The sequence below is a fragment of the Balaenoptera acutorostrata genome, chromosome 16, assembly GCF_949987535.1.
Source record: "Balaenoptera acutorostrata chromosome 16, mBalAcu1.1, whole genome shotgun sequence".
NCBI classification, from domain to species: Eukaryota; Metazoa; Chordata; class Mammalia; order Artiodactyla; family Balaenopteridae; genus Balaenoptera; species Balaenoptera acutorostrata.
Genome location: NC_080079.1, coordinates 34,855,325 through 34,870,991, shown reverse-complemented (window position 1 = coordinate 34,870,991; position 15,667 = coordinate 34,855,325). Strand labels below are relative to the sequence as shown.

The 15,667-nt window shown below is 36.6% G+C and overlaps 1 protein-coding gene across 8 annotated transcripts in view; it reads left to right on the top strand.

Moving 5' to 3' along the window:
- The window catches only part of EXOC6 (exocyst complex component 6), a 215,122-nt gene that overhangs the window by 123,430 nt on the left and 76,025 nt on the right, over positions 1–15,667 (top strand). For all 8 annotated transcript variants that reach the window (XM_057531068.1, XM_057531071.1, XM_057531072.1 and 5 more), the window contains one exon: positions 8,759–8,938. In XM_057531068.1, coding sequence (XP_057387051.1) covers positions 8,759–8,938 — 180 coding nt within the window. The remainder of the gene's footprint in view (positions 1–8,758; positions 8,939–15,667) is intronic.

The following is a 15,667-nucleotide window of genomic DNA, read 5'->3' as shown; positions in this document are numbered from 1 at the left end:
CTAGTTATCTTAAGAAGAGTTTTGGATTTGCCCCATGGAAATTGTTTAGGTGTAATTAACTGTAACTCCTACAGTAATCTGTATCTCTAATGGAACAGTTAGTATACTATTTGTGACCTGTTGACTTTAGAACTATGAGATTATGCATCCCTGATTTATACTACATGTTGACTATGTTCTTTATGAAGAAATATCTTTTAGGGACTGCCCTGGCAGTCCAGTGGTTAAGACTCCACACTTCCACTGCAGGGGGCATGGGTTTGATCCCCGGTTGTGGAACTAAGATCCCTCATAATCCGTGGCATGGCCAAAAAAAAAAAATCAGAGTTTTCTAGAACTTTATGAAAACTTCAGTTCTTGTAATTAATATAAACTTTCTTTCACTTTTTACATTTGACCTCTTAGTTCATTGTGGAGCAGGTCTTGAGCTTTGTTTAATCCAGAGTGTTATTGATCAAGAGGTAATATATGATTTGCATGTATATAAGACAACCAAGCATATCCTAAAACCTACAACTTTTATTTTTGAATCACAGTAATATTGTATAATGAAAAAACCTAGTGATAAGTAGCCATTTCATTAAATTAAGTTGAAGCATAAGGAAGCAAATCATTTTTCTTTTTTAATTGATTTTAGGTGCCAAATATAAGACTAAAACAACTTCCCTTGTCACACTGATATCTAAAATATGTAAATAAAAAAATCATAATTTTTAAAATTGGCTCCTCTTTCTGCCTGTCTGATTTTTTATGGTAGTACCACCATTTTTCTTGCTTCCTTTCCTGGAAAATCTGGAGTTATCTTAGATGTATTTCTTTTTAACTGCTCCTGTCATATCCCTTCCCGCATCATAACTGATTGCTAGGTTTCTATGTTTAGTCTTATCTACTTTTTTCCCTCCGTCTATAGTATCACTAGTGATGTTGACTAACGAGTTGGATGCTATATGCTACTAACATTTAGAAATTTCCAGATCAAGAGCATAGGTTATCAAAGCATCATTTCTTTTTTTTTTTTTTTAATTTTATTTATTTATTTCTTTATGGCTGTGTTGGGTCTTCGTTTCTGTGCGAGGGCTTTCTCTAGTTGCGGCAAGTGGGGGCCACTCTTCAACGCGGTGCGCGGGCCTCTCACTATCGCGGCCTCTCTTGTTGCGGAGCACAGGCTCCAGATGCGCAGGCTCAGCAATTGTGGCTCACGGGCCTAGTCGCTCCGCGGCATGTGGGATCTTCCCAGACCAGGGCTCGAACCCGTGTCCCCTGCATTGGCAGGCAGATTCTCAACCACTGCGCCACCAGGGAAGCCCGAAGCGTCATTTCTTGAATTAAGAGCAGGAAGAAATTAGCTAGGGAGGACACCTTCATTTTGACAATTCCAACTTCATCTCCTGCTTAGATTTTTAAGGCTCAGAAAAATGTCATAGAAGTGTTCCCCTTGCTCCAAATGAGTAATATTAAATGTAACATTTCTTTTTCTAGAATGTTCAATAAAATGTTTTAAGCCACTTGTATTAATCAAGGAAACTAAAAGAAAATTGACAAGAACTGATAGAAAACCCAACTCGAACCATCTTAAACAAGAGAGGGAAATTATTAGCCAGTATGACTGGAAAGTCCAAGAGTAGGGCAGATTCCATGTAAGGCAGAGCCAGCTGCTCAGGAAATGTCACCAAGGACCCAGAGTCCTTCTGTCTTTGAACTCCACTTTATGCAGTTTTGGCCTCATCTTCAGACTGTACATGGTGGGGCAGCAGCTATAGGCTTTCTCCTCTGGTAGTAAAATGGCTGCGAGGTCACAGTTCCAAACCTTATATCCTCATGCTCTGTCATCTAAAAGAGTGTGTCCCTCTACTAGCTGCTAAGGGACTCCCTGTGGGTAAGAGGATGACCATGGTTAGTTGGCTTAAACTCATCAGGATCCATCCTTGGCACTAGATCAGTCCTATCCAGACCAAATAGAGCTGTGAATGGGGGGCAGAGTGATTTTTCCAAAATGTATCTGGGGACTTTTCCAAGAAGGGGGAATGGATGATAGACAGTAAATCATAGATGTTTACTAAAATACTCAGTGATATTACTACTTATTTTTATTCAGAACACACATGCCTATGGTCTGTGAGGTCTAGCATGGAGTTTGTGCATATGTCTGTTTAAATAAGTTCTTAGGGTGATTCTGTTGCACACCTGTGGTTAAGAACCACTGATAGTATGGTATCACTTAATTCTTATACATTGAAATAAAAAATAGTTCTCAAGTTATGCGGCATACATTTCTGTCTCCAGAGGGCACTGTTTCTTTAACAAGCAAAGGAGGAATTAATTGCTTTGTTTATAAGCTGAATCTTTTAAAATTTAATTTAGGAGTTAGTTGATATGTTCTTGACTTTCTGGTCAGGTCATAAGGATTGAGAGTATTTCAGTTTCACCTGTAGTATAACTACCCAGGAAGTCCAAACTAATTTTCTTAACAGTCTCTAAATAACAATTAATGATCTCTTTTAGAAATATCTTACCAAATAATTCAGTGTATCCTTGTGTATAAATACAGCAAAAGTTACAATGAAATCTTTTTCTGTGTTTCTTTCCTTGCTCCTATTTCTTTAAAAATAAAATGTAGTGAGTCAGCTCATGCACCTGTTTTCTAATGATTATATTTGTCTGGATTATAAAATAAGCGGAATCCTTAGTCCTTAGCAAAGTCCTTTCAGGTGTTAACTTTAAAACATGTTTCTGGACTTCCCCGGTGGCGCAGTGGTTAAGAGTCCACCTGCCAATACAGAGGACACAGGTTCGATGCCTGGTCTGGGAAGATCCCACATGCAACTAACCCCATGTGCCACAACTACTGGGCCTGAGCTCTAGAGCCCGTGAGCCACAACTACTGAGCCCGCATGCCACAACTACTGAAGCCCATGCTCTTTAGGGCCCGCATGCCACAACTACTGAAGTAGTTAAGTTAAGCTAATTGGGCAATTTAAAAGGCTTGAGATTATACTAATTGTCTCAATACGGTTCACTTAAGAAACATTTATTGAGCATTACTAAGTACCCAACACTAGTAGGTGCAAGGAAACTAAATTTTTTTGAGCACCTACTAGGTACCAAGTACTGTTAGGTATTTTGCATTAATGGTAGAAACTTGTGTAATGCTCAGAACAGCTCTCTGAGTGATGATGATGCTCTTTTCATAGATGAAAAACTAGGATTTACAAAAGTTAAGTAATTTCCTCAAGATGTATAGATAAGTGAAATAGTGGCCATCAAACCTCTTCTTATTTTCTCAAACCCCTGGCCCGTAGTTTTTATAGATAATTTTTCCATTATTCATTATTAGCAAGATGGTGATTTTTTTTTAATGACTACAAATTTCTTGACACTTCTGTCATTAAGAAGTGGGGATCTGTGTCCCCTCCCCTGGAATCTGGGCAGGCTTGTGACTGCTTTAACCAATAGATGACAGGGAAAACAATGTTGTGAGACTCTGAAGCTAGGACATAAAAGGCAATGTTGTTTCCACCTTAATCCAAGCATGGAACACACATGCTTGGAGGCCTGAGCTGCCATGCAAGAAGTCCAGGTACCCTGTAGCCACCATGCTGTGGGGAAGCCAAGCCATATGGAGAGTCTGCCTATCCAGACATGTGAGCGAAAAAACCTCCAGGTGATTCTAATCCCCTGCTGTGGAGTCTCATTCTCAGCCTTCAAGTCATCCCAGTTGAGGTCCTGGATAGAGTGGAACAAAGTCATCCCTACTGTTCCTTGTCTGCATTCCTAACCCATGGGATCTGTGAGCATAATAAAATGCCTGTTATGTTAAGTCACTAAGATTTGGGGGGTAGTTTGTTACTCAACAATAGGAACAGCAAGTGATATAAACCTTTCCAGCCCGCATGATCTCTCCTGTTTCACTACACTTTTACTACACATGTAGTCATTACTAATTTGTTAATATTTATTCATTCTGTGATTATTTTATTTGTGCTGCTTTTCTATCCCAAGTAGGTCATAAACTTCTTTTGGGCAGGAGTGATTAAAAAAAATTTTTTTAACAAGTACTCATCAACTGTCTACTCTGTTGCAAGCACTGTTCTAGGTGCTAAGGATTAATCAGTGAACAGAAACAGACACAAACTTTCTGCCTTAATGGAGCTTACATTTTAGTGGGTGTTTTGTACCTACATTACCTAAAAGTACCAAATTTATAGTGGCTGATACAGTGTTATTGATAAACTCTAATGTGAAATTCCTCAATCTTAAGATTTTTCTGAGTAGGTTTACATTGCATTAGAAATTTTAACAGAGCTTAAGTTGCTGTAGTTAATTTTATTTTGAGTCAGAACTCATTTAGCTACTGTCATATTTAATAATTATTAAAATTTCAGTTAATAACATTACCTTATCTTAAATTCCTGTTTATTTAAAACAATGTTCGTTTTCCTTTATAGTTGAGGAGAGACACTGTTGAAAGTTTTCGTTATCTGTGTCAAATTTGTGTTAGACCTCTGAGTAGGGAGAACAGAAAAATCTTTCTTGGAATTCCTGTTTCAATCCTACTGTGTAGGCAAGCATGCAAATGGAAAGATGTCTACCAGTAGTTAGTTTTCTTCAACCCAACGTGAGTAGTAAGTGGTTAGACATTGTGAAAATTAGAGAGGGAGCCAAAAAAGCATTGAAATGCGAAAATGGTACGTTTTGATTGTCCATGTTTACCTTCTCTTACACTGTTCTTTTTTTGAAAATGTCTTAAGGCACACAAACCAAAATACCAAAGTAAGGGTTCCTGATTATATTTTTAAAAGTTACAACTCAAATGACATCCCTTCTACAAAGCTTTTTATCAAATAAGTAGTAATCATTTCCTCCTTTGTTTACTCAGCATGCTTTGTTTTAAACCTCTAATGTAGCACTAATCATGTTTTGTAATAATTGTATCTCTTCCTGGATTGTGAGATCCTTGAGGGTGGGAGATATCTGTGTCTTCGTACTGCTGTTATTCATAGACATGATATAAATGATATATTAGGTTAAGTTGTATTCAAATATATTATGGGACTGATAATGGTGAGTGATACTTAGGTCTCTTCTTAGTCAAGATATGAATCTAAATAAATATTAGTTTTGGTTTTTTTTTCCTTTTTGGCCGTGATGTGTGGCTTGCGGGATCTTAGTTCCCTGACCAGGGATTGAACCTGCACCCTCGGCAGTGAAAGCTCAGAGTCCCAACCACTCTACTGCCAGGGAATTCCCAATAAGTATTAGTTTTGCCAGAAGTATCACATTGCCACCACCACTGCCCCCAACCACCATCAAATTAAATCTAGCTCTCAGCTCTACTAGCCAGAGTGGCAAGTTGTCCACCCTCCTTAAGGTGATAAAAGGAATTCCAGGGCCTTTTACAGTCTAAAAAAAACTGAGAGAAAGGCAGAGATTGTTCTAGTTTTAACTTTCAAAATGCTTTTTGTCCAAGTCTATGTGATCCTTTAAAAGAGAAGCATAGGCATGAAGATCTTTTGCCTTGGTTCCAAAAGACACAATGCCTAATCTTCAGTCCCCCAACATCCCTCATGCTGTTCTGTCAGAGTGCCGCTGTCTGAGTGAGAACCCACAGCTCTCATTTCTTCTTCTAGCTTCTTAAGTTGGAAGTTTAGGTTATTGATGTGAGATCTTTCTTCATTTATAATATAGGCACGTATAGCTATAAATTTCTCTCTAAGCACCTCTTTCATTGTATCCTGTACATTTTGATAGTGTGTTTTTATTTTTGTTTATCGCAAAGTTTTTGTTTTTTGTTTGTTTGTTTACTTGGCCTCACCGTGCGGCATGTGGAACTTCCCCGACCACATCGAATCTGCGCCCACTGCAGTGGAAGCGCTGAGTCTTAACCACTGGACCACCAGGGAAGTCCCTCAAAGTAGTTTTTTATTTTGATCATGATTTCTTCTTTGACCCATTAGTTATTTATTGGAGTCTCTTGTTTAACTTCCATATATTTGTGAATTTTCCAACGCATTCTATTATTAATTTCTAATTCCATTCCATTGTGGTCAGAGAACATACTTAGTATGATTTCAGTACTTTAAAGGTTTGTTTTATGACCTAACATATGCTCTGTTCTGAATAGTGTCCTTTGTTCACTTGAGAATAATGCATGGCCTGCTAATGTTGAGTTGAATGTTCAGTAGATGTCTGTTAGGTCTAGTTGGTTGATATTGTTGATCTAATCTTCTTTATCTTCTGCCTACTCACATTTGCTGTTGAACCCCTGTAATGATTTTTTCATTTCATTTATTGTATTTTTCAACTGCAGAATTTTTATTAGGTTCTTCTTTTTTAAAAGTAATTTCTGTCTCTTAATTTATAGTCAATTTTGTGAGGTATTGTTCTCATATTTTCCTTTAGTTCTTTGGTTATTTTAAATAGCTGATTTAAAACCTTTGTCTTGTAGTCCAGTGTCTCATAGTTTCTTGTTTCTTTGTGCAACTTGTAAATTTTGTTGAAAACTGGACATTTAAAATAATGTAACAGGGACTTCCCTGGTGGTGCTGTGGTTAAGAGTCCGCCTGCCAATGCAGGGGACATGGGTTCGATCCCTGGTCTGGGAGGATCCCACATGCCACGGAGCAGCTAAGCCCGCGAGCCACGGCTACTGAGCCTGCGTGCTGCAATTACTGAAGCCCGTGTGCCTAGACCCCATGCTCTACAACAAGAGAAGCCCTCGCTCTCGCAACTAGAGAAAGCCTGTGCACAGCAACGAAGACCCAACGTGACCAAAAAATAAATAAATAAAAATTAAAGAAAAAAAAAAAGATTTAAAATAATGTAACATAGATGGACCTAGAGATTGTCATACTAAGTGAAGTAAGTCAGACAGAGAAAGACAAATATCATATGATTTCGCTTATATGTGGAATCTAAAAAAAGGGTACAAATGAACTTATTTACAAAACAGAAGTAGAGTCACAGATGTAGAAAACAAACATATGATTACCAGGGGATAAGGAGGGGCAGGGATAAATTGGGAGATTGGGATTGACATATACACATACTAATAGTAAAATAGATAACTGATAAGAACCTACTGTATAACACAGAAAACTCTACTTAATACTCTGTAATGGCCTGGCCTATATGGGAAAGGAATCTTTAAAAAGAATGAATATATGTATATGTATAACTGATTCACTTTGCTGTACACCTGAAACTAACACAATGTTGTAAATCAACTCTACTCCAATAATATTTTTTAAATAAATAAATTAATTAAATAATGTAATGTGGCAATTCTGGAAGTCAGATTCTCTTCTCTCCCCAAGGTTTGTTGTTTCTTCTTGGTGGTTGTTTCATGACTTGTCTGAATTAATTCTGTAAAGTCTGTATTTTTTGTTGTGTGTGGCCACTTAAGTCTCTGCTTGGTTAGCTTAGTGGCCAGCTAATGATTGGACATAGATTTCCTTAAAAACCTGGAACCAGTCAGTCTCCCAGTCTTTGCTAAGGGACTCTCTGTGTGTATTGGGGCATGCCTTCAGCAATCAGGCATTTGACAATTCTGCATTAGCCTTCACTTCCTGCTTGCACAGAGCTTAAGGGTCAGCTGTAAATGAGAGCTTAGAGCTTTCTCAGGTCTTTCCTGAGCAGGTGAACAGCCCTACGCATGTACATAGTCTTCTAGGTTCCCAGGAATATGTCAGAGCTTTTCAAAGCCATCTATGGACATCTCATTCCCCAGTTTTTCCTATTAAGCTTTTTGGTTAGCTTATTGTTTACCCTAGCTATTATCTACCACCTAAGGTATCTGTGATGTTAAACAATTGCCTATAATTGTTTTTAACAAATGCCCCCAAGAAAAAGGCTTTCTGCTCTGGACAATCCCCAGTTTAGGTCATATAAAGACATCTCTGCAAGTGATGTCTTCCAGGGAACCACCAGATAGGTCAAATAATGATAATTTTCTGGGAATGTGGCTTTGAAGGAGCTCCAGTCCGTTCTGCCCCACTTTGTTCACTGACAGGCTGCTGGTTTGCACCACAGTTGTGGGATGTTGATTTTCAAGGATACTGTGGAGCTGGATCCGGGCAAGGAGAGTGGGAATGGGGCACATCAAAACATCACAAAGCTTGTTTCCTTACCAAGATTCAGAAAGTTTTCATGAATAATGCTGCTTGAATTGCTACAAGTTTTGAATTAATTTCTAGACTTCTGGAAAAATTGATTTTTGACAACTTTTGCCAGTTTTCTTGATGCTTTTATGGATCAGAAAATGTTTGTATATCCTTACTCTGCTATTTTTGCATCACTCCCTTTGTTTCTTTTCTCCTCCTTTGAGAAGTTAACTATTTTGCGGGCAGCAGCGGGGGTGGGGGGCTCTTTGACTCAAAACACCAGTAAGTTTCATTTCTTCTGTGTTAGTCCAACTTAATTTCCCTCAGTGAGTCAACGGATGGGAGTGGTCTTCTGCATTCTTGACAACTTCCGTTTTCCATTTCTTAGAGCTGTGAGAACAATTCCGAATTGATAACTAATAAGTTCTACTACCACATAAAGACGAAAAAGGTGATAGTAAGGTTGGAAAAAAAGTGATATCTACTCAAATAAATAGAGTACTTCCAGCCAAAAATCCAACAGTTTTCTTGGACTTTGAATAAATATTTAAAATGTTAGACCAAAGAAAAATAAAAAACAAAATTTAGAATTTTAAGAAAACTTGTTTTATTAACTGCTTCTGTAACTGTTTCTTACTTTTTATGTTGTCCCCTGTCAGGATGCCCGACATGCAGCAGAAGGAGAAATATATACCAAACTTAATCAGAAAATTGATGAATTTGTTCAGCTTGCTGATTATGACTGGACAATGTCTGAGCCAGATGGAAGAGCTAGTGGTTACTTAATGGATCTTATTAATTTTTTGAGAAGCATCTTTCAAGTGTTTACTCATTTGCCTGTAAGTATAAAAAATTCAAAAAATTGTTATAATTTTGCTTACTAAAGTATATTTTAGAATTCAATTTTAGTTGGAGGCTTACTTGTTTAAACCAACTTCCTAGCTTGAATATTTCTTTTCTATTTTTACAAATCAATTTGTGAAGAATCTTAGCCATTTTTTATTGAGTAAAAATTGGTATATAACATTTATATAAATTTCAGATGTATAACATTATAAATCAATATTTGTATACACTACAGTGACCACCACCATAAGTCTAGTTACCATCCCCTTCACCCACTTCACCCTCCCCCCAACCCCTACCCCTCTGGTAACCACCAATCTATTCTCTGTATCTTTGAGTTTGTTGTTTGTCTTTGTTTTTGTTTTGTTTGATTCCACATACAAATGCAATCATACAGTATTTGTCTTTCTCCATCTGACTTATTTCACTTAGCATAATACTCTCAAGGTCCATCCATGTTGTCACAAATGGCAAGATTTCTTTCTCTTTTATGGCTGTATAGCATTCTGTTGTACACATGTGCCACATTTTCTTTACCTATTCATCCATTGATGGACACTTAGGTTGTTCTCATATCTTGGCTATTGTTAATTATGCTTCAGTGATCATAAGGGTGCATATACTTTCACATCTGTGTCTTCCTGTTTCTCCAAATAAATATGCAGAACTGGAACAGCTGGATCATATGGCAGTTCTACTCTTAATTTTTTGGGGACTCTCCATACTGTTTTCCATAGTGGCTGCACCAGTTTACATTCTCACCAACAGCATATGAGGGTTCCCTTTCCTCCACATTTTCTCCAATACTTATTATTTCTGGTTGTTTTGATAATAGCCATTCTAACAAATGTGAGGTGATATCTCATTGAAGTTTTGATTTGCATTTTCCTGATGATTAGTGATGTTGAACATCTTTTCATGTGCCTGTTGGCCATCTGTATGTCATCTTTAGAAAAATATCTATTCAGATCTTCTGTCCAGTTTTTCAGCTTTTTTTTGTTGTTGAGTTGTATGAGTTCATTATATATCTTGGATATTAACCCCTTATTGGGTATATGATTTGCAAATATCTTCTCCCATTGCCTTTTCATTTTGTTGATGGTTTCCTTCACTGTGCAGAAGCTTTTTAGTTTCATGTAGCACATTTGTTTATTTTTGCTTTTGTTTCTCTTACCTTTGGAGTCAGATCTAAAAAAACATGGCTAAGACCAATGTCAAGGAGGTTACCTCCTATGTTTTCTTACAGAAATTTTATAGTTTCAAGTCTTTAATCCATTTTGAGTTAATTTTTGTGTATGGTATAAGATAGTGGTCTAGTTTCATTTTTTTGCATGTGGCTGCCCAGTTTTCCCAACACCATTTATTGAAGAGACTCTCCTTTCCCCACTGTATGTTCTTGGCCTCTTTGTTGTAAATTAGTTGTCCATGTATGTGTGGGTTTATTCCTGGACTCTCTATTATGTTCCACTGAACGGTGTGTCTGTTTTTGTACCAATACCATGTTTTGATTACTGTGGCTTTGTAGTATAGTTTGAAATCAGGGATCATGATACCTCTTTAGTCAGTTGTTTGAAATTTTAATTTGTTTTACTTTTTAACCCAAATAACTACAACTCTCTTTCCACCAAACCCAAAACAAAACCCTGAAGTTGACAGCATAGGCTTAAATAGAAATAAACTCTAATAGGAGTAGTTTTTATGAAAGTCAATATAATCAATGCCTTTTCCTATCAGAAAAGGCCAAGGAATTGTTGGATATTTTTAGGCTAGAGATTAAAAGTAAAATAGGAGCATTGTTCTATACTAATATATAGTCATAGTACATCTATATCTTGAATAATCTGTTGATGAAGCATTAAAAAAAAAGATGTAACAGGGACATTTGAGCGTGAATAGGCTGAAACACTGGATTCTTCAGAAGAGGGATGCAAAGGGAATTCCCTGGCAGTCCAGTGGTTAGGACTCCGCACTTTCACTGCTGAGGGCCCAGGTTCAGTCCCTGGTTGGGGAGCTAACATCCCACAAGCCGCATGGTGCGACCAAAGGGGGGAAAAAAAAAGGAAGGCAAAGATCAAAGAGGTGACGGTAGGGTGCACATTCTCTCATTAGGTATATTTAAAAAAATAAGAACTACTGTTAAAATGTGAATGGAATAGTTTTGTACAAATAAAATAGGGAGAAATTTTGACCTTTTTAATCTCATGATAAGATGTTGCTAGACACAAAAAAGTTTAATATGGAGCCTACCCAACTGCTTCCAACCATCTCCCTTGTTTAAAATGAAAAAAAAAAAAAAGTTATTCTCCTCACCCTTCACTCTTTCCCCATCAAAGGGCCACTTAGAATAGTTGAAGGAAGGTGTTGCTAAAAAATAAATAGAAGAATTTCTTAAAGAGATTTTAACAGTGGATTTGTGCCAAAGAACTTTTAGAAGCTTACCCAGGGATGGTACTACATTCCTCACTGTTGTCCTTGAGTTGAAAAAGGGAACCTGTATGTATGTGTGTGTGTGTGTATGTGTGTATAATTTTTATATCAATTAATTTCATAAAAGTATGCATTAAATAATTGTTGAATTAATTTGAATTCACCTTGTCAATGTAAATCTCCGTGCTTCCAGCCAAAACCAATCCTCAAGAATAAACACATGCACATGTGTGCACACATACACGAGATACACACACGTCATGTTTCTATTGTTGCAGTATCTGCTTCGCAGCTTGACATGAGATGATGGGTAGGGATTTTGTGCATAACTAGGGTAAGATTAAGAGAGGTTATATGTTAGAAATGTTTGGGGTTAATGCCTCACCTCAGGAGACTGACATCTAGAGGGAAATTCTGCTTTTTCATAGGACATACTCTGGTGACATTGAGAATGACAGACTCCTGTCACTCATCTGATCTATTATGATATTTTGTGTAGTTTTAGGTGAATCTTTGTGTGCCATTTTGGATTTTTATGTCATCTAACATGGGTTTTTCTGCAAAGGAAATACACTTTTATACAATGTAGACCAACAATAAATGTAGAACATGACCAAATAAGAAGAAAATTATAGTTTACAGCTAGGAAAAGAAAAAAATGGTACTAACAACAGTATATTCTTATTCAAGGGATGAACTAAAAGCATAATTCCAAAGCAAAAATATTAAATTATTGCCTATGGTAAATTTTAGCAAGATTGATAATTATATTATGGCTTAGTGTATTAATTCTCTGAAATCCTGAAATTGTATAAAATATCCAGTTAGTTTGTGTTCTTTCGAGCAAAGAACAGAGGCAATGTTATTAAATGTATTATTTTTCTAAGCAACATATGGCATTATATAAGCTACCATTTTTATTTAAGTGTTTTAAGCTGAAAATAAATCCTTATCTTCAGGTTACCTTTGTACCCAGATAGAAAGAGGGGCCAGTTTTGGACTCTTTCAAACTAAAGGAATCTTCAGAAGATATTTATTTATCACAGTCAGTACCAAGTCGATCAGCTTATCCATGTATAGACATGAGGAATTACAGGGGGGAGCTAGTTTTGGCTCCATGATTGTTGGTTTTGGCAGTGTTAATAAACAATGCCATGAGTTTGAGTCAATGGGAGCTATGAAACCAAGGGTCACTCTTTCAAATAGTGCAAATAGTGCCAGTACTGCAAATAATTGGACAGAGAAGTAGGTTCTGTGGGATAAAGATGACTCTCTCGCCCCCAACCCTAAAAAATACCTAAGACTTTTAGTTTAAAAGCTCCATTCTTAGCTTCATTGCATATTTATTTTTTGTCAGTCCCTACCATTGTTGCAAAAGAACATTTTCTCCATTAAAGATAGACATGATATGTAGTTGCTGACCACATTGCCTAGTAAAAGTTCCATTCGTTCTAGAAAAGTTATAATCCACCTAATAGAATTTTGTTCTCTGCTCACAGGGCATGAGAACAATAGAAGTTAATGGATAATAATGGTTTTGATGGAGCCCAGAGAAAGAACTTTATTGTTTTCTCTTTTCTACTACACTGTGGTTGTGGTAGAAAGCTGCAGGATTTGGAAGATCACCAGTAATGTCTGCTTTAAATACCTCCTATCTCTGGGGTTGGATGCGTGAGAGTATTGGTATATTACTTCCCTCACCTGTTTCTCTTAAGAGTCAGCCAGTGCAAGCCTATGCAGAGGACGGAAAAGTAAAGAGCTTCCTTGCTTCCTTGTTAAATTATCTCCTCATCTGCATTTCCCTGTGCTCTAGCAGAGAAGCCAGGCTCTCTACTGGCCATAGGAATTAACAGCAAGCTAAAAGGCAGTATGTATAATAATGATGTTAAGCTGCCCTGCTAAATATATTATCTGCCTCAAGGGAACTTGCCATTTTATGACTCAGAGCTAGACCCATTTATCTGTTATTGTTCTTAGGGACCAGGGTGATGAAGGGAGGAGAGCACAGGGTGGTCTTTAGAGTTAGAAGGACTTATGTTGGAGCCTGAGATGTTTAATTTCTTGGCTCTGGAATCCTGGCAAGCTGCTTAACCTCTCTGAGACCCTTTCCTTCTGCAAAATGGGCAGAATCCATTTTTCCCATAGGACTATCAGAGGATGAATTAAAATCGTGTGTAAAATAGTTGACTGGCAGGGTGCTTGACATAAAGTAGGTACTGTTAATAAATGTTAGTTTTATCTTTCCTTCTCCTTTCTTCCTCTGTTGTTTTAAGGCCCTTTATAGTATTAGTTTTATTTTAATATCTTTTCGCTTTTTTCCTTGTATTTATGCCTACATTTTTAGCTTGATATTATTTAGCTTTGAGTTCTATACTTTTGCATTATATAGTCATTTAAAAAACTTATTAATTGTGAAAGATACTCTAAAGCATGTTTATTTGAATAATTATTATAGCTTGACTGCAGTGCTTACAGTGGCTAACAGTCAGATGCTAGCTAATGCCAGTGAAGTATGATTAGTATATGGAATAAATACTATTTTATCCCCAAATCAGTACTCTTGGAATCAGCAGTTTTTACTACTTCAGATGTGTAAGTGACCCTTCTTGTTTCTAATAATTTTTTCCCTGACAACTAGAAAGTATTGCTAAGTATAGAAGAAAATAAAAATAACCTGCTGTTATCTTGTAAAAGGATAACCACTGTTAACATTTTGGCATGTATTCTACAAGTCATCTTTTTCTATGCATTTATGACACTTATTTTTAAGCCTAAGTTGTAAGCTTTGTGTTTTTTTAAATAAGATTTTATATTAGCTAGAAAATTTAAAACCAGAAGAATTTTTAAAAGCATTCAACATTCATTCACCACTTACAAGTCTATAAATAGAAGAAATTGTTGAGCAACTTGAAGTTATCTAGTAATTCTTCATGACTGCCAAATGGAACTCAGTAACCTTTTACTGTGAATACAGTACCACCTAAAGACCCAGCACTGATCTGCTGCTGGAAAGAACACTTAATATTTCTTTCTTTCATAAATGCTAGTTATGTATTTGTTTCAGTAAAGATGTTTTATTGATTTACAACCACTAAGGGATATATGTAAATGATGAATCTGGTGCCACTGAATTTTTAATTTGCATTTTTTATTTCCATAAGTAGTTAAAAAAATTATGCTTTCTGTAAGTGAGAAACAAATATATATATCCAGTAAATGAAGATGCATGATTTAGCCAGAAATGGATAGTGTCTAACTTTTAAAACCATTCTCTCCTTAAGAATTTTTTTCTGAAGATGCAGCACTATATTGAAAGTTCTGAGATTTGGGGTCTAGGCCTGATTCTTCCAATTAACCAGCATTATGGAAGTAGACAAATCATTCAGTCTCTGGATTAATTTGCTAATGTCTGTTTTATTTCATAGAACTGAAAATAAAGGTTGTTTTGTTTTAATATACTTTTATTTCAGTTAATTTGTGTACATGATAATAAATCAAGTAGCCCAGAAGAGTCTGGGATGGAAAATAACCTCCTCCCCCTGTCCCCCCCAAACCCCAGGCTACCATTTCACCATATGTTTTCATTTCTTCTGGTGGTTATCTTAAAAAGAGAATGTCTGTTAGTCCCTACTGTGAAAGATAAGGCACATATAGCAACCTCTTGCTTCCCCCTTTTTCTTCCATTCATTGTTACATTTTGTTTTATTTCTTCTATTTATCATTTCTTTATATAAAATGGTTATACTCCTATTTTTTGTTCCTTTTCTTTAGTCAGTATCTTAATCCTCTTCTATGTAAGGTAAAGGTATTAGCCTCCCTACCCTTCACTCTATCAGTTCTTCATCTGCTATTTTCTGACAGCTACAGAGGCCTCTGTCTCTACTTTGTACCAGTTACTCTCTAGAATTGCTGTGTAGCTGTTAACCTAGGACTTTCCTTCTCTGCTCTCCAGGGTTGGGAACTGTTTCCTGGATTCTGCGTGTTTTTTTTGCTTCACTGGTTGGTTTTGCTAAACTGCCTCAGTAGTTTCCTCCTATTTAAGTCCTTGCATATCATGAAATACCTTCTTCTGTCCTCATGTTTGATTGATAGTTTAGCTGGTTATAATAATTCTAGGTTGAATAGTTTTTCTCTGACAATTTTTATCGCATTCCTCCATTGTCTTCTGGCATCCAGGTTTCAGGATCTATTTTTTATTCCTTAATATTCTAAAATGTCATGGGATGTGTGGAGATGTAAGCTTTTATTTCATTCACTTAGCTCTTTACTCAGTGGTCCCTTTCTGTCAAAGCAGA